The 19,985-nt window shown below is 43.9% G+C and overlaps 1 protein-coding gene across 1 annotated transcript in view; it reads left to right on the forward strand.

Annotated features, from left to right (window-relative positions):
* The first annotated feature begins 1,516 nt into the window (after positions 1–1,516).
* Positions 1,517–19,985, forward strand: part of prkar2aa (protein kinase, cAMP-dependent, regulatory, type II, alpha A) — a 37,048-nt gene continuing 18,579 nt past the window's right edge. The window contains exons 1-6 of the mRNA XM_077003944.1: positions 1,517–2,992; positions 18,046–18,081; positions 18,466–18,602; positions 18,693–18,799; positions 19,322–19,475; positions 19,813–19,914. Coding sequence (XP_076860059.1) covers positions 2,743–2,992; positions 18,046–18,081; positions 18,466–18,602; positions 18,693–18,799; positions 19,322–19,475; positions 19,813–19,914 — 786 coding nt within the window. The 5' untranslated portion in view covers positions 1,517–2,742. The remainder of the gene's footprint in view (positions 2,993–18,045; positions 18,082–18,465; positions 18,603–18,692; positions 18,800–19,321; positions 19,476–19,812; positions 19,915–19,985) is intronic.

Below are 19,985 nucleotides of genomic sequence, written 5' to 3' on the forward strand. Positions count from 1 at the left end.
TAATCACTGTCCCTTTGCACAGAATAATGTAGCAGAATGCTTATTTATCAGCTCTCTGCTTTATCAATGCACATTTGTTGTCGGGTACAAACATGTGTTTAAATGCTTATCCATTCTGTGGCTGAAACAGGCTATTTATGTTTGCTAGTATAAAATAGAACTACCAGCTTCACATAATGAACAACAGATGGCGCGTTCTCGTCATACTTGGAAGTTGGGTAAATATCACGCTCATTATTGGTGATTTTATTATTTACTATAAATGTAACATCATATTGAACGTGTGTATGTGAGAGAGAGAGAAAGTGAGTGAGAGAGAGGGAGAGAGAGCGTTGTTTCTCATCTAGATAAATCAGGTTATTGGATCCATGAAACGATGTTTTGTATTTTTACATGTATTCATTTAAAATTCAAACCACTCATACCAGCAAACGGTTTTCTTTTTCAATCGGCTGTTCAGTGCTTCCAAGATAACGCTGAGTTAATGAAATTTTCAGGCATTCTCGGGACAACTATTTCAAGGCTCATTTCAAATGATTATGTGGTGTGTTCGCTTCCCTTGGTATTCCACTGTTCCACTTTGAGTGATAGCCTGCCCTAATTCCTGTAGCCTTTCCAAATGTGCGCTCCCTTGATATCCTGTAAGATTTTTAAAACCAAAAGTACAGAATTGCTAAGAATAGGACAGAAAAAATAGAACAGAATAATTCCAACACCTTGATTAAAACAACCAAAGAAATAATACGCCTTATATTATGCTAGTTCTTCTTTTATCCACCAGGGGGCACTTGAATCTCACGAGGAAAAGGACAAGTTGACAGGATTTAGCGGCAGGTCCTCCGTGACCATGGCAACGCTACTTTACCTGTACCCTCGAGGTAAGGAGGACTGACAGTAACACGGAACCTCTATGTTTGCGCCCATCACGGTACGCAGTAGGGAAATCCAAACCCTTTGGTGTAATAGTGTGGTGTGGATAGCTTGAACTCCTAGGTATCCAGTGTAAAGTAGTAATACAAATCCTTATGCTTATACTTATGCTAAACAGTAAACATATTAATCATTTAATCAATGAAGGGAATAATTATAGAATTATGGATATATGGATGCACTTTCTTATAATGTAATATTATTTATAGCAATGCAATGCTGGCATGTAGTCTAAATTAGACTCATTGGTTATGATCTGATATAGATTTGTACACTTCACATACTTTTCGATTCTTTATTTTCACCTTCTAAGAGAAAACAATTCGGCCGGTTATTGGTGAGGGTTTGTTTCTTTTCAACACTGCTGCGACAGTAGGTAAAATGTAACGCTGACGACTCAACGTCATTCTGTGCAACACAAGCTGTCACTTTAATCATCCGCGTCTAAATTCTCATGGACACGCCCACTCACACGTTCGCGTGAGTTTCGACTCGCGTCTTCGGCAACGATGTGACTGGTCAATTTTGACGTCAATCAGACTTGATTGCGCCTTTTGCGCCGTAAGTTTCTGGCCTGTGGCTACGCCCCCCAAAGCGCGGCTCGTGGAGTAGAAGGGGAGAGTGCGCCTCGTCGAGAGGCAGAAACGGGCAATACGAAAAAAAAAATTAAGCTTATTATTATATTTTTATATATAACATCTGGGAGATCCGTTTACTTGACTCCAACGCATATCTATTCGGACTTCAGAACTAAAAGGAAAAAGAAGAAGTACGGTATCTGCAGTTTTTGTGTGGTCGTATTTCACCGGGTTCGGTTGGTTAGCCAACACAGCTAGCGCTAACGTCTCCCAGGAAACCCGCGGCGTCGTTTCTCCTTCCTACACGTCTAGTCGTCTGTGGCTCGTTCTGGTCCCTCGTGTTGTACTTGTAGCGTTTTCTTTCGTACTGCACGCCCTGAAGTAAATTGGCCAGCTTCTGAGGACAAGATAGCTAGCTATCGTGTCTGTCACCCTGTCCCACCCCTCGCCACTTCTCTCGGGCTAGCTAACGTGAGCTAAGCTAGCTAGCACCAACACGTCGCCCGGCGGGGAGTCTCCGGCTGCTGGTGGGCTTCTCGGACGAGGCAGGTTCACAACACCGCTACCTCCCTGCGAGCGGCTCTCCGCCACGCCGCTACTGGGTATTTATCCCGTTGAAACAGCGGAAACGTGGCCGCGTCTTCGTTTCTCCGCCACTTTACAGCCAGGTGACTTCAGCGTTAGTTTGACTCTGAAGCGTAAATCCTTTGGCCTTAAACGCTAACCTCGGTAGCTAGTCCGCGCCCCGTGAGCCTGACGCCTGTGGCCGGCGGTGAGCGTTAGCTCCCTGAGACCTTGTGCTCGTATTCTCATGAGAAGTCGCTCGCTCGTACATGTTTGTGGTACAAAACCAAACTATATTGTCACACTGACGTGGAATATTACAACTCAGGCTGCGTAACTGGCATGTATGTAAACTAGTCGCCGTTAAAAAATTATTTTTCATTTTCAAACAACTGAGCTCTTCGATCTGTTTAATCCTTTTTTGCCACAGTAAATCCTTTTCATTTCGCCCTGCCATAGACGCACACAGTTTCCGTCGAGTTAAGTAGACATGCACACTTGCTAATTAATTGCAGCTCCCCAATTCCCTGTAGTCGGTTGCTCCATTGACAGACAGCGTTTTCAGTTGTGCAACACGTCCACTACATGGACTGATAAGAAGTATATTTTTGTACGAAAGTCCAGAATTAAAGAGTGTAGTTGCATATCAGGATAGCACAGCTATACAGCCATGAGTATTGAGATACCAGTTGGTCTAACTGAGTTGTTGCAAGGCTACACCGTGGAGGTGCTCCGCCAAAGGCCCCCGGACCTTGTAGAATTCGCCGTGCAGTATTTCACTCGTCGGAGAGACACGAGGAGTCAGGACGGGTCCGGTTCTGGTGCCAAATCCCCCGGCAAGGTTATGTTTGATGGCGAACCCATGCAGACCGAGTCTAACGGCGAGGAGGACGACGACGACGAGGACTCGGACTTCGAGCGTAAGTCATCAAATACACTTTCGCCTCGGCTTAATTACACCGATTTATTACTTATTCATTAGACAACCTGGTGGCATCTGACACTCTACAATGTTCACACAGTAGACAAAAAAGTTGATTTAGTAGATAAAAAATGTCGAAGTACGTGTAGTACAGAGAACAATCAGTTCTTCAGTCTAGCCGTGGCCTGATAAAAGTAGCCTTGGCTGCCGTGCCCGGTTACCATGGCAGCCGCTCGCTCTCATTCATTCAAGTGACGCTGTGGGGGGGCGTGCACGAGACATTTCTTGAGCTGTTGTAGATACGGCACGTGATGCATCCCAATAAAAAAGAGTGATTTAAGTCCTTAATTGTGTATTGGCTTTGTTGTTACGCTAGATATTGAGATGTTCATGTTGCTGTGTAATGCTATTGTTCATGCGGATGTGTGAATGGATGCTGTTTAGTCACTGAGAATGGAAAGGATTTTTTTTACAATGGGGGAAACGGGCACCGGCGTGTATTAAAGGATCTCGTGTTCTCTCATGTTGCGCGACTGTCAGCTCTGCGTGCTGCTACGGTTTCACTGAATGAATTGCTCATAATAAAATAAAGATTCGTATCAGGCCATGCATTAATGTCGGGAGCTTATGTCGGATTGCGCAACAGCATATACTTGCTTTTTAAAAGTCCAGTAATGTCATATTACCAATGAAACGGTATCTGAACTCGGTACTGTATGTACCATTCATATACATGTCCACAATCTTTTATTCCATACAAGAGCATAGAAACTGAAAAAATATGAAAATGGTATAAGGAACTTGTTACGGTACCAAGAACTAGTTTAAGATGATCACAAAAGAACTCTGTATTTAAAAAAATACATTATTGCTGATCTACGTATCGGAGTCATTGCAAAATGAAACCACTATGAGATTTTGTTAATACCACTTTAGGTTAGGCACTGCTATCCAGTGAGCAACAGAGAAAATACATAAGTGTTGATGTTTGTTTTAAATGGATATCTCTCATAAACAAAATAATCAGCAAGGAGACAAATGAGTAGCCAGTCACATGAGCAAGTGCCGTGCCTTCAACACCTTTCCACAAACAGAACTCCATGTCCTGTTTACTGTCCTGTTGGAAATGTTAGTAGTATCCAGATGAGGATGTCTGGAGCAGAAGGCTATGGACTGCAATGTGTAGTACTTTAGTACATCCACTCTTGTGTTTATTGTCTTTGGAAGCTTAATTAAAGTCTTTGAAGAAACAATTCATCCAATTTGGCAAAGTAGCCTGTATTGTTGTTGTCAACTGGAATAGAGCTTTTTAAAAAGCAGGTGTACTGTAGTCTCTAAAGAATCTCACATCCTTCAGAGTGGTAATGGCCCGTCAGATTTTATATTTGTATATTTTGTATAAAACTGTATATTTGTATAAATCTGTATTTTGTATTTTTGACTTTGTGGATTTTTTTTACTTAAATAGTTTGAACACACACATCTGATGTTTTCTGATTACTTGTAGGACGCTTTCATACACGGCCACAATCGGCCACTTCAGTAAGAACTGTCAAATCAGAATCCATGGGTGTTTTATTTAATATTTTTTTGTATTACACTTCACTGCAGAGGTGCAAATTTCTGTCCATGCTGATCCCAGCCCTGCTGGCGTCTGCACCCACCCACCTCCCTGTACAGAAAAGCCAGCAGTGGATGCTAAAACAGCAACAGATACGTCTTTTACCCTTTTTCTCCCCCCGAAAGCTCTACACCTAATGAGCCGTTGTCAGGCGACCGCCACAGCTGTTGGCTGGCTTTGCAGCGATGCCCTGTGTTGCTGGCTCTGTGAAGGAACTGTGTAATTGATGGACATGCGTTCCTCCTACTAATTCAGAAGCACTTTTGCTTGCTCTGATGAAGGACCTCAGACTGAAATGCAAGATGTGCTGTGTCTTTGAATACCTTTGTGTATTTCACAAGTTATTTCTGTGCGTAAGTGTATATAATTTTATATATTGTGCGTATGAGTGTGTATACATACGTATGTACACACACCACAAACACATCAGGGGTCTCTTCCCCTTGCAGACCAGTATGGGTTATTTAGAAACGAACATAAATGTAACCTGTCGGATTAATTTATTTCCCTTGTTATATTTCGTAAATCTAAGTTCCATTTTACAGTCCCAGACTCATGATCCTATCTGTATAGTAGGAGCAGTAGAGGAAGTCAGGATGTGGTCCCCTTCAAACAAACATAATGAGGGAGATTGTAAAGAAAGAAAAGGTCAGGGGTGATGAAGTTTTGAATGCATGAGCACATATGAGCTGCACATATGTGAAGCTACAAAATGGCAGAATAAGAGTCCCTGGTGGGGATAGGACACGACCACAAACCTCCCAAAGTCAAAATGAGGCAGTAGTCTACAACTTGCCATCATTTCATCTGGATGCACCGCAGCTGCCATGTTTTCAGCACGCTGCCTGCTGGTTCTGCATTGTGATGGAGGGTTAAGACAAGCAGGCGTAATATACTTGTCAGCTGACATGACTTTGGTCATGGACTTTAATTGTAGAGTAAATAAAATAAGTAAATAATATTGTTGATTCTTATTTATGTTTTTATTTAGGTGGATGTAAATGTTTTGTGACGTGGTTTTTACGTTTAGCCTGAGCAGCAGACAGTGTTTTCTGGCTTGTCATCATGCGGTTGCAAAATAAATACGCTGACACTTCTGAGATAAAAGGCACCACTGAGCATGAGAGGTTGTTGTCGCAGGCAGAAATCTCTTAATCGCATTGCATCAGGTTGTGTAATGTCTAACATAGGCATGAACCCAAATAGATTAAGCTTGCATCGTCTTCTATGATGCCGTATGCAGCTGAAGTCGTGTGCTACTCGAGTCGGTGTGTTCTAATGTCTGTTACTTTTGCTGTGGAGAGTTTGTGGTGCCTTTTGCCCTGATAATTGAAGTCCATCCCTTTCAGCCTAGTGCATGGGTTTAATTCCTGTGGTGAACTCTTGGACGAGTGCGATAAGCATTATGCAATATGGCTGTCACATGAGATTTCTCCTCGGCACATGAACGTGCATCCACCATGTGACAGAAACAAGAGTTGGGGATCTGGGATCAGGTCCAGGGTGGGTGACCCCATGTCAGCCTTAACCAGGTCAGTCAGCCAGCAGACTAATGATCACAGGTCACATGTTTAAGTCTGCAGCAACAGTAATAAAAAACTAAAATGAAAGTGTAATGAAATGCGGAAGCCTGCACGTTGTCTGCCAGCTCTTTGTGTATATTAATTGACAGCCTCCTGTGTCATTCTGACCACTGCAGAAAAAAAGAATACCTTTCTCCATCTCTCATTAAGGGGCATCTTAATTCTCATCTTGTTCCCATTCCTTGTCTACTGCTAAGTGTAGGGATCTCGTGCACACATGCGCGCGCACACACACACACACACACACACACACACACACACGCACACAAATTCATGTCAGAATATTATGACCACCCCAGGTTAGAATGAACGTTGCCTGGGAGGCATTGACAGGCTCAGCCACACGTGGGAATAAGTGAGTGCCAGTCACGGCAGATGATATCGGCGTCATAGGCAAACTTGGCAAACAGGATGCAGCTTGACTGAAGTCCAAAAGGGCATGATAATGGGTTAGTGGGTTAGGATGGCAGCACGTCGTGAAACTCTTACTTCATCGGATGTTCTGGAGTTGCTGTAGTGAAGGTGTACAGAGAAGGGAGTCCCTGGGAAGGGGGGGGGGGGGGTGTCGGAGTCAGACGGATGCTTTCCTGGCATGATCTTGAACCACTATTATCACTGCACGAGCCTCTGAACATCAACGGGTACTTGGCAGTGAGGGCTGTGTTGATGGTCCTCCTTGGTGGTAATGGTACCCATCAACAGGGTGACACCCCCCACCTCACCATGCAAGCGTGGAGCTTGAGTGGTTTCAGGAGCGCAGCAGTGATGTTTGTGTCCTTGCCTGTCCCGCTAAGCCGCCTGGTCTCGATCCAGTGGAGCACATCTGGGAACACTTGCATTGCTAGGTTCATCTGACCCATGACCATGTTTGTATTCGTTATTCATTTTCCTATTTATATATTGGAGATAGAAGGAAACAAAATAAAAGTGGCCCGAAGTTTGTGTGTGTGTGAGAGAGAAAGAGAGAGAATCCTTTTTAATAATTTTAAATATAAATTGAATGACCAGATGTGTATGAACTGTAAATCCTATATTCTGTAGTATATGGGAATGTTAACTAAACCCAGAGTTGTTTAGCTATAGGCTAACTAAGTTTTGACCAAGTAGTCTGGCCGTTGGTAAATGGTGTGTCTACATAATCTTCTTAATAAGGGTTTAGTGAGGGCAGGGGATGTTTAAGGTGGACAACAACGTCAAGGGCGCACAAGGTGGGTGTGTGTGTGTGTGTGTGTGTGTCTGCCTGCCTGCCTGCTCGTGTGCCTTTTTTTTTTAGGAGAGGACTAATATGTGATTTCATATGAATGAGAGCTGAACCATGCTCATGCATTAGAACTGTTTTCTTGACTTCCTGGAATAAATGTGTGGCTTTGGGCATGTGCTTACATGCTTGTGAGTGCTGTTTGTAAGTAAAGGTGTGTGTGTGTGTGTGTGTGTGTGTGTGTGTGTGTGTGTGTGTGTGTGTGTGTGTGTGTGTGCGCACATGCAGATCATGTAGCTAAGTGTTGTGGTAGTCTGCTGTAGTCCCTGGGTTTAGAGCAGTATGCAGCTCTGATTTTAAAAAGTAACTTTGAATTAAACTGTTCTGTCTGCCTTTCGCCCAGCATGCAGTCTTATCCTCGTGCTTTCTTCTCTTCACCCACAGAGAGAGAGAGTGAGTGAGTCAGAGAGAAATGGAGAGAAATAAAAATGAAAGAAATGTATATCCGCTTATGCGTTATGATCACTGGATACACAACAAAGCTAATTACACAAGGAAATTGTAGTAGCTCCCACGAGTAGCTGTGTGGGCAGCTTCCTGAAGCTTCATCCTTGTTTGTTTATGTGCTGTTTGTACTGTCAGCTGAACAGTTGTGAAGTCGTAGATCAGAACCTTGAACCGGTCCTGCGGCTCCAGGGCACGGTAAGCCGTTCTTAATCAGTGAAGAGGTTTAATTGGACATAAGTGAATGTGTAAAGTCATAAAGGAATTTATTCATTAACTCTTTTATTTTAGCTGTCCCACACGGCAAGAATGAATGAATGTGATATATATAATATGAGAGAGAGCAGGTGAAGTATGTTGTACAACATCAGGCTATAATTAGAGTGAGATACATGTTGGGGGAAGGCAATAGGCAGATTTTCTGCACAGGGATCAAGTCCAGTGAGAGTCATCCAACGTCTGCACGTCAGTCAGCCAGCAGACTAATGATCATAGGTATGTTACATAGTGGCTGAAGTAATGTTACAGGAAATCAAAATGTCTAAAATGAGATTATTGTGCATGTTAAATGGATTGCCCTTTAGGCAACAATCCTGTGTCATTCTGGGGACCACAGAAAAAAAGACTTAGACGGAGAGCTCACATTACGGGAGCTGCAAATTGGTAAATGTATTTCTATCTAGTGTCTTATTGCACATCATGTTGTAACACAGCCGAGTTCCCAGAAATGTTGGTAATTGCAGTCAAAAACTTAATTAGTCCATGGATCATAATAGTTTGAGGTTGATGCGTTAGTTATATGTTGACCAACCTACAGACGTGTTTATTAAAAGTATACAAATACACAGTGATTACATACAGTCAGGGTTTGTTTTGTGTTGCCTGGTTACTATCTGTTATTTCTTTGTTTTCCATTGTCTTTTGTAGTAACATCAGTCTAACGCTAGAAATTTACTTCAAAGCTAATATAAACTAGGGCTAAAAGGATCTTTAGGGGAAAATGTATGGCATTTAAAACGAATTATGAGGTTACATAGTTAAACTACAAATTGGCAATTTTCCTTGTTCCTTTCTTTCCCACCCATGAACACACAGCATGCCAATAAGATCTTTCTACATGTTTCAGTTTATTTCAGTTAGCATCAAAAGTTAGAGGCAGTTGGAGGAAGACTGTGCTCATAAGCCTGGGATTTCTCAGCCTTGTTCACGAATGATCAGAGAAGTATTTAAAGAGGTGATAATCATTTTCAGTTTGGTCATTCTGAGTATAAAGTATAATTACAGTACATGTCACTATGTGCTGCTGGGCAAACAAACTATGAACAGAAGGGAAAGGTATAATGTTGGTGAAGTGCATTATATCACCTAAAAATGTCTGTCAGCTAACTGACATATGCTAAACTGAAACAGATTCGTCATAAATGATCAAAATTGAACATAATGGAGGGGGGGGGGGGGGGGGGGCTACAATAACCAGGAGTTTGTTAGTCTGTGTAGAGCAGCTTGCATGTTGAAAGTGTATTTAATGACCTCTTAATTTGATTGAGAGTGATTTTTAGGAAAAATATGTGTAAAAATATGTGTTTAGGAAAAATATGTGTACAAACCTGTGAATTACGTGTCGTACGTGTGTTTACATGGATGCAGCCACGTTAACGGAGCGGAGCTCGGAGCGGTCGTTTTCTGCAAGGTCCTAGCGCTAGATTCGTCGCTATTTAAAAATTTCTTTTTAACCGTTAAAACTGCAGAGGACCAAAACCGGCTTTTTCAAATTACGTCCGTGAGGTTAAATGTACTAAATGTTGGCTTACATTTCAAATATCATGTTTAGCTGAATAAACATGTTATCAACCCCTTTTAATGTACAGTATGTTGGCTTACAAATTCACGTTTAACTGAATAAACCGTTGAACACGAGTAGCCTACATTTTATTGAGCATGTTTTTTTTTCTTCAAGTATCAAAGTAGAACAGCTTCCTCAAGCAGTCATTGATGCATTTTGGAAACAGGAGATGAGCCCCTGGTCTAATGCACCCTCTGTATTAAGAAACCCTATCTCAAAAATTGACTTTTAGACACTTTTGCACCGTGGAATGTTTCTCAGTGCGCGAGTTCCGGGCATACAGATTATGGACACACAAAAGATGATCATGATGGAGATGACTGAAGAGGCTACGCTGGTGGATGGGAAATTTAAATATAAGAAACTTTCAGATGGAAGTACAAACAAAAATAGTGTTATTTACACTTTATGTAGGAAGGAGTTTGCTTATCACAGGAGCACTTCCACCCTTCGTTGCCACCTCAACGCAAAACATGTTGCGGCTAAAGCTGGGCGTACACTGTGCGATATTTTAAATCGTGTACTCAGCTCCAGCTCAAACTGTACGACTAAATCGCAGGGAGAGTCGGCTCGTGGAGCTGCTTCAACAGTGCGATACTCTCACGAGGAGCGATTTGAATTTCAAACATGTTTGATGTTCTTGCGACGCTGCGATTTCTGATCGGGAGTTGGTCGTGAGGTGTGAATCGTTCCTCGTTTACCTGTGTAAACTATACGATGCACGACACGCGATTGAGCCGAAACGAGTGAAAAATCGGCTGAAAATGGGCCAAAAATCGCACAGTGTACGCCCAGCTTAACGCGCAGGTCAGTAATGATAACTTAGCTGCTAAATGTATTCCTAGTACGATAGGGTGACCAAACGTCCGTAATTCACATCCTGTGAGGAAACGTCCTGGTTTTTAAATGACCTTCATTGGACCATTAAGACTGGATTAAACTTTCGCGAATGGCCGTAGCGCGCGACTCCGCACGCGTTTATACATGATGCGTCACATTATTTGTGTTGTCCGCTCTCTGTGGTCGAAGATAAATGCTTACAAGAAGCGCTGCGAATTGCGTCAACTGATGCAAGTTACGAACTACCGTCCAGGGGTGAGTTTCCCAAAACGTTCTTAGCGCCAAGTACTTCTTAACCTCGTACGTAAGAACGAGGTGACGAAGTACTTGGCACTAAGAACGTTTTGGGAAACTCACCCCAGAAAGACAATGTCGAAGAAAATCCAGCAGCTGTATGATGAGGAAAGAATTAAAACAGGTTATTGTGAAGAGTGCCACAAATGTGGCTCTGACTGGGGATCACTGGACCTCTGTTAGCAACAAGAATGATCTTGGTGTGACGGCTCATATTATAGATGATGAATCTATAGATGATGAAGATCCAGTCATTTGCTTTGAGCATGCAGAAGACCACTTCTAGGCACTATGAAGATGCCTATGGCAGAGGCCTGGGAAATTAAAGAAAGTCTACCATCTAAAATGGTATTAAAAAACATCTTCTGATTTACTTCAATTCTTCCAATATCCTGAGCAAAACTCCCTAAATTAAACAACATTTTTGGTCAGAATTTCCAATGTTCTGAACTGTTTTCTGCACACTACACATATATTGGTCTTTGTAGTAGACTGGTGGAAAAATAAACAAGATGTTGAAGTTTATGATTATGTTCATTGATTCATTCATCATTCAAACTTAAATTAATATTTCTCATGTTAAATACTGAAATGCGATTAAAATGCGATTAATTTTGATTAATTAATTACAAAGCTTCCGATTAATTCGATTAATTTTTTTGATTGCGTCCCACCCCTAATATATATACACATTCACTATAGACACCATTCACTATAGAAGATTTTCATTGATCCATTTTCATTGGATCAGGGACAGATGGATATCTTGGGTTTCATCGGGAAAATAACATGCAGCGTTAAACACTAAAGCTTTTTAAAAATAAATTTATATAATTGTTAACTGAATGTTAGTCATAAACTTCGCTACAACAGAATTGAACATTTTAAGATAACTTGTATAAAAATGTTAAATGTTTATAGTGTGTACTTGCTAAATGGGGGTTGTGTTGAGTTCAGACTTTTGTGTCTTGGAAATCAGTGTCTTTCTTTTTTAAAATGGTGGACCAGCCCTCACTGCGTTAACTACCCTCGCCTCACCAGCCGATCAGAAATAACAAGGCAAGCCTGCGCTTGTGTTTGAAACTGATATTTTATTGTTTGTTTCGCCATCTTTGTGGCATGTTACCACGGTTACGTGGTTTAATGCTTGGATAAATGGTTGGGTGGGGCTGAGGTGAGTGACAGGCAAACCAGATTTTGCTGGACTACTGTCGCATTCACACTACAACTGTGCAGCTTTGAAGATGGAAACCCTCAATGGTTTAGGAAGGCGTCCTAACTTGCAGGTTAATCATCTGCGTAACCTGTCCATTTTTCCAAGGTTAGGCCTGGCTGTAGCAGTAATTAACAATAAGCAGGAACCATGGTGTCCCTTGCATGTTGTTTGTATGTGTTTCAGGGCATGATACTGCTACCCTCTCAAGAGCATGAGATGCTTATAACTTGTATGGGTGGTTTCCCTAAATGCTTGGCTGCAGAAATCATTGATGTGATAAAGGCGTAACGCCTTTAACTCCATTAGCAGCTCGTGTTTGCATGTCTTGAGCGGAGAAAATCAATTTTTAAAAATGTATTACTATTACACTGAACAAAGTGGAACACATTATGCAGATTACTGCAGTGTTCGTCAACACCAGCCTGGTCACACACATCCCACATTACAAGCCTGCAAGCTCAGATGTTAATTTGAGCATCTGTAACTAAGCACGAGCCAATGTTGAGATTTGGAATTGAGTTGTATCTTCTCGCCTGCTTAATTATTTGATTCATTAAAAGAGCAATGGTGGATCTGCCTAGGCAAGAAGTTCTGCTGCTACAGAAGCGTCTACACGGCTGCACGGAGACCCCCGGCACACGCATGTTGCCAGGAATCGGCTCAGTGTTCAGGGAGCAGCTCTAGTAAACATGTTGGTATGCAAGGTTTCCAGAAAAACAGGACCATATTACAGTATACACATGCTTCCACAGCCTCTGGTACACGTCCTGAGTGTGAGGAGATGTACCACCCACGGGAAGGGTGAGGCAGGATTTTTAGATATTTGTTTTTAATTTTGCATATATAGGTTATAGTCCATGTTGTCATTGCCATAACTCACGAGTCCTTTGAGAAACCGGTGAGGAATGGACTGGAATATGGGAGTACGAGTGAATATCCACTTCTGTCCCATGGTGTGTATTTTTGGGTCGCCACTGAAGAGACTCTGAAATTGACGGAAAAATGGAAACTGAGTAACAATTTATTGGCGTCAGTAAAAGCTTTAGATGAGAGTGCATTGTGACTTTCCGTGTGTGTGTGCGCGCGTGTTCATTATTAACACCCAAGCCTCAGACTTTTGTCAGGTCACGATAGCAATCTGGACTTTAGTACTTCCTGGTGTTGTGTCTGTAGTAACAGCAGGACGGAGTCCCCCCTCCTGGTTTGTCTCTCATACGATCCTCATTTCCGAGTCCCTGTCCTTTCTGCTCACATAGCACAGACACCATAAGTGCTCTCCGTTAAATGGAAAAATGTTGATGAGATGATGATGACTATGGCGAAGATAATGGGAACAAATGTAAAAGTGTGGCTTCATTCATGTAAACCAACTCAAAAGCTCCAGATTCCTGTCCAGGCTAAGAGTTTTACAGAAATGGGCGCCAGCGTAGAGTTCAGCAGTAGGTCGAGCTAAAATAAACGTTTTCAGGGTTGAGTGTAGCGCGTAAGGTCAGTGCCTTGACAGGATATGGAAAGACTGCTACATTTATACTCCATTGTTGATTGGACTATATTAGTCCACTCAGGGTTGGACATTTCGCAGCCAGAGGAAATTTCCCAAAAATCACTGACTGAACAATAGGCATTAGAAGTAGGCACAAAGTGTGTTCCTTATTGACCGAAACTAGCGTGACGTAGGTCGTGGAGAGAGAATGTCCTGTATTTTATGAGACAGCATTTGGAAAGCTCTGTTGTGGCACTTCTGGCTGGATACAGTGAGCATTTCATTTGCCATATGAAAGCTGTTACTAAAATACACACACACTAAATCTTCCTCAGTTTCGTGTTGGTCAGTCTGATTAGTGGTAGGGGCCACCAGGGGAGTGGAAGGCAGTGGCAGGTGCCTTCAGCCCCAGAGATGTTTCAGAAGGATCTGCTGAACTACAGTCAGCTCTTCCCACGCTAGGACCAGAGAGCTTCACTTCCTCATTTACCACTAAAACGTGACGTGATGGTTTTTTTCTAAAGTGAAAGTTGTCGGCGACGGACCCGTCGGACTCGGCCGAACTTGTGGCGCCCGGGGGCGGGGTCGCGGCCACGCCGATGGAGACACGAACCATAACCTCGTTCAGTCAGAGAGCAGATAAACCAGACGAGCGACGGCCTTGCACGTTCGCACGGGGAAGATAGCGGCCGAATGCACCGACCTCGCCCTTGTGAGTGTTTAGAGCAACGAGCTTTGTACACAAAGTCCCTGTCCCCGACGAGCTCGGAGGGCCTCGCCGAACCGCGGGCTCGGGGAGCAGCACATCTCCGACGCTCCCACGTTGCCCTGGATCCATCTCTTAGACTTATATGGCATTTGTTTTGTTTTCCTGCTCTCCACCCACAGTTCAGCGACTAATCCGCTGTTATTGGTCAGTAAGGGGTTAACTCCGTGGGCACAGTACAGGACTGGGTTGTACTGCCTTTTATGGATCTTGCTGCTGTGGAGAGAGGGAGGGGAGGGGAAACCCTAGAGGAGGGAGGGGGGGGGGGGGGGGGCTGAGGGATAGACTCACACGGATGTGAGGATTGATTGCTTGTAACAGGAAAAGGAAGAGTGTGAGAAAAACAGAATGCAGCAGAAATATAAAAGGTTGTTTTTTGGGTGCTTTTTTTTTTTTTTTTTTCTAACCAAGGTCCTCCCACAGGAACAACCCGTACTGACCACTAACCATGTTAATAAGAAGAACTATAAGTATAAACATCGCCAGGGACAGATTAAACATGTTTTTAAAAGTTTTCAGTGAAAGTGAGTGTGTGGATGGAAACCACAATAATGTGGATTTATACATCCTGGACGAGAGACACACATGGCTAGGATCAAGCAGAGAGTTGGACTGTTTAAACTGCTTACACCAAATGCACAGCACCATAAAATATGATATGAGCAGAGTGGTTGTAAAAGTGTGTACGCTTTATAATTGTACGGCTGCAGCTCTTTGAAATGTGCTTGTGTAATTAATCACCCCTGCAGTCTTTCTGTGTGTGTGTGCGTGTGTGTGTGTGTGTGTGTGTGTGTGTGTGTGTGTGTGATTCCATGCAGGTCTGTGTAAGCCGGAGTTCTGGTCCTCAGTTATGGTTTCACTGGTGACTCTCACATGATGTGCGATGTGTGTCTTGCTGTTCCTCAGACATGCACATTCACTCTTGTTTATTAGATCCTCTTGCGCATTGACAGTCTGTGTGGTATGGAGGAGTGCATTATGGGAATTAAATTTGACCAGTTCTGCAAGAGGGTTAACAGACCTACACACACATACACTGGCCCCTTCTTAGTGTCCACTTGCACACTTCCTAGTCTGTGCACGCACGCATGCGTACTCTTCTTGTATACTCCCAGTACACTAGGCCTATGTGCTGCTGACAGGGCCACTTAAAGCCAACAAGTGCAAAGGCAGAGGGACTAGTACACACACACACACACACACACACACACACGGAGAGAGAGAGTTTTGTTCTGCTTGATCTTGTTCTTTCTCAGAGTGGCTGTGCACAGACATGTACCCGCTGAAGTCATTGTACAGGCTCACCGTGAGCTGGCTCTCTGATTGGATTACACTTTCAGTGGGGGTTTTCCTGACAAAATGCTTTTAGGTATAGGGCATGTGAACACCTGGTGATCTTGTTCTGCCTTTCATATCAGAAAAAACAAGGTTCTTCAGTTCTTTAGGGGCGATCTACAGCCAAACAGGATGTTTTTGTTTGGCCATGATGCCAGTCAGGTATTTGATTTATTTTTAAAGTCTACGCTGCTCTGAAAGCCCTATATTTGTCTTCTGCATGCATTTCTTTTGTATGTGTGTGTCCTGTGTGCTTATACAAGTTTCTCCTCCTAGTACACTAAGAGCAGTTTCTCTTGGTGTCCTTATGGAATTACAATGTATTACTTGTGCTATTATGTACAAGAAAGCTCAGAACAAGCTTGGAGGCATCCGGTCTGTTCCTCTGGCCTGGTATAGCAGCTGTGATAGTTATTTTGGCCCAGCGGTGAAGAAGCTGAAAACCTGTGTGGGGCAGGACGCCCCAACCACTGACCCAGGTACAGGAGCACTGCACCGCAGCAGGACGCCCCAACCACTGACCCAGGAACAGCAGCACTGCACCGAGGCAGGACGCCCCCAACCACTGACCCAGGAACAGCAGCACTGCACCCACGGCACTTGTGCAGCATGCCTGGTTACCTTGCTTTTTTGTGCCAGTCATTTGAAAAGGAATCAATTCTCACTCATCCCCTACACTGGTTCTATCTTCCGAATAAATCAACATAAAGCGCTGCTTCTCAGAGAATGGTAATTTTTTACACGTTTGCTGAGTCAAACCCCAAAAGTGTGCATTTTCTGACCAAATAAATGTGTAACAGTTCCAAATGCATTTCTGTTGGTGCCAGAGAAAAATGTGGGAGAATTAATTTTTGGATTTCTCCTTTACCAGATTTGTTGTCATCTTGCAGTGCCTATATTATCACTGTGTGTGTGTGTGTGTGTGTGTGTGTGTGTGTGTGTGTGTGTGTGTGTGTGTGTGTGTGTGTGTGTGGAAACACTACACATGACACTATCATGCAGATAGGAGCCTGGTTGCTTTTGCCCTTTTTTCTCTTTCATATTGCTTTTGTCATCTTCCTCCGTGTGTGGCTCTGTCCCTTTCACACTCTCCCTCCTCCTCCTCATGGGTGGACCTCCCCTGTCATGCCATCTTTGTGCTCTCTTCCTTCATGGATTCTCTCGTGCACTCGAGCACTCCTATACATTGATATAGATATATTGACACGTATGTATAATAATCTAAACGAAATATAATTTTTAAAAATATTATCTCTCCCCCCCCACCCCCCAGTCTGTTCTTGCTGGTCGTTATAAGAGTGAGTGGGTGTGGAGGGGGTTGTTATGGCGATGAGGAGGTCTTCCTTGTATTTTGTTGTCATGGCAACTTCAGGCACTTGATATCCCTCACACGTGAAGCTGAAGCACCTCATCTCACTACATCTGAACACACACACACACACACACAATGCACATGAATCTTTCATGTACACGTTTTTCATAGGTCCAGAAATCTTGGCTTGACCCACATAAGCCTGGTGGCATTCTTACCTAATATTACCTGAACTCATTTCAAACCTCATACTGGAACTAAAGGTACTCGGGCCTTGTTCTGAACACACAAAATCTCTTTACTCCCTAAATTTCCCAGGAGGGTCGGTCCCTCTCGTACTCTAAATTGTCTGCTGTTTGAGCTACTGTGGTGAGAGAATAAGACAAGGGACCGATAGGATTGTGACATGCAAGCATGCATGTGTACACACACACACACACACTTTCTACACAAAGTGGTTTATTTTTTTGTCTGTTCACACATTTTTTTGACCCGTGTAATAACCTGTAAAATCTGTGAAACAAACTAAAAAGTGAAATTGATGTGATTGTTTCATTTCAGTTGTTGATTTTGACCCAGGCCATCTTGATGAAATGGAGCAATGAATTTAGGGTATAGTGTTTTCATTACCGCAGTGTTGTAACCTTCATATGCGTGTGTACGTGCATCCTCACGCACCATTGGCCATTTTTAAGACTTTCACACCAGGGAGTTAATGGACTCTAGCAGCGTGGTGAGAGAGAGTGAGAGAGTGTAATAGGAGGAGAAACACATACAGGAAGACCCTACAGCAATGATTCTGCCACAGTACTGTTAGTGTGCAGCTCCACATGCAAGAGAGAGAGAGAGAGACAGAGAGAGACCTTTTGGCTGACCTTACCCAGTGTGGGGTTGTTCAGGACGCCTACACTGTAACCACAGGCACAAGAGGAGATGTGAGATTATTTACATTTACCACAGATGTTGGCTTTTGTGAGTGTGTGTGTGTGTGTGCGCATGCAACAATGAGAAAAGAATGTGAACCTTCATTAACTCTCGCCTTCTCTCTCCTTCTAGCCCCTCCCCCTAGCAGATTTAACCGGAGAGTGTCGGGTAAGTTCCTCTTGACGTCATTGCCCTAGTCCTGTGGTTTGGAGAGCGTGTGAGAGCGTGTGGTGCATCTGTGTCTCAGTAATCCAACCCCCCCCCCCCCCCCCCCGCTTCATTCTGACACGCCGTGTCTCACCTTGGTCTTTATTTCCCGCTTTAGTTGTTGCCCTGTAGTCGACGTCTTAATGGTTGCTATTGAAAATAAATTGCGTAACGAAAGCCACCCGTCATGATGGTAAATGCAACTTTTGTAAACTGGGTCATTTGCTGTTTTGCTTTGGAGCATGGTGCTGCTGTGGTGTGCCGGGGTCTGGATCAGGCCTCCGATGCCGCCACGCACCCCACAGGTGCCAGAAAGGCTGCTGACCAGGAATCTTCTTCTCCCAGTGTGTGCAGAGGCGTTTAACCCCGATGAAGATGAGGAAGACTCCGAACCGCGAATCGTGCATCCAAAAACAGACGAACAGAGATCCAGATTACAAGAGGCCTGCAGAGATATACTGCTGTTTAAAGCTCTCGACCAGGTACACACACACGCGCACACACAGACGTGTCTAATATACCGACACACATCCACAGATCTGCTCAGCAAGTCTCTCCCCTGGTGTTAACAGGAGCAGTTTTCAGAAGTGCTGGATGCTATGTTCGAAGTCCTTGTGCAGCCTCAAGAACATGTGATCACCCAGGGAAATGATGGGGATAATTTCTATGTCATTGAACGGTATGTGTATTTATGTACGCGAACATGCAAAGACTGTCTCCAAATGCTCTATTTACATGTTCTCACATTCAGCAGAAACAATTCTTTTAAGCAGTTTGCACAGGCTTTTCACAGCGCAGTACTTCTAAGCATGTGATTAGCTGCGTGTGTGTGTGTGTGTGTGTGTGTGTGGTCCATTTCGCTCAGCCTGCATCTGTCTGGTCCTTCCAGATCTCCTGCACAGTGCTGGTGAAATGGAGCCCTACGGCGTATCATTATGTGTTCACTTGACTTCATTACCATGCGTTACCTTTTCCAAACCTGGCTCCGCCTGCGGTGGGTGGGAGGGGACTTTGTTCCGCCCCCGCCACTTGGAACAGTGCTTCTCTCTATGCGCCTCCGCCACTACGGGTGACCGCCTTCCGTCTACATCCTCCGTGGAGCCGATGGGCTCGGAGGTTGACGCTGGGGGGTGCGAGGACTCTCCCCGCGTGTCCACGCGTGCGGTCCCTTCCTCTAACAGGCCCGTGGCGTGTCTTCCAGGGGTGTGTACGACATCGTGGTGCAGAAGGATGGCGTGGGCTGCTGCGTTGGCCAGTACGATAACAAGGGCAGCTTTGGAGAGCTGGCGTTGATGTACAACACGCCACGTGCTGCTACAATCATCGCAAAGCAGGAGGGGGCTCTCTGGGCACTGGTGAGTGTGTGTGTGTGTGTGTGCGCACACAAGTATGAGAGAATGAGTGAGAGACTGGCCATTTATTAATGCCCTCTTCATTTAGTCATGCATTGTGTGTGCGCATGCATGTGTACAAGAGAGAATGAGCGAGTGACTGAGCATTTATTAATGCACTTTTTAGTTAGGTGTGTGTGTGTGTGTATGCGAGATGACTGTTGTCCCACTGTTAAACAACAGCACCACCCAGTGGCTGCGTGGAGCATGGCTGGTGTCTGAGTGTGTCTGTAATGATAATCCTGTAATGATAATCCTGGCGAACTGCCATGCATTTACAACCTGTGTGTGTGTGTGTTAGGATCGAGCAACATTCCGTAGGCTCATAGTAAAGAACAACGCAAAGAAGAGAAGAATGTACGAGATATTCATCGAGTCTGTTCCCCTCCTCAAGTCTCTGGAGGTGAGTGAGGGGGAGGCTTTAGGACCTTGGAGAGAAATGTTACACTGCATCCCAGTTCCAAATGGGTGTTA

The sequence above is a fragment of the Brachyhypopomus gauderio genome, chromosome 4 (genome assembly GCF_052324685.1).
Source record: "Brachyhypopomus gauderio isolate BG-103 chromosome 4, BGAUD_0.2, whole genome shotgun sequence".
Taxonomy (NCBI): domain Eukaryota; kingdom Metazoa; phylum Chordata; class Actinopteri; order Gymnotiformes; family Hypopomidae; genus Brachyhypopomus; species Brachyhypopomus gauderio.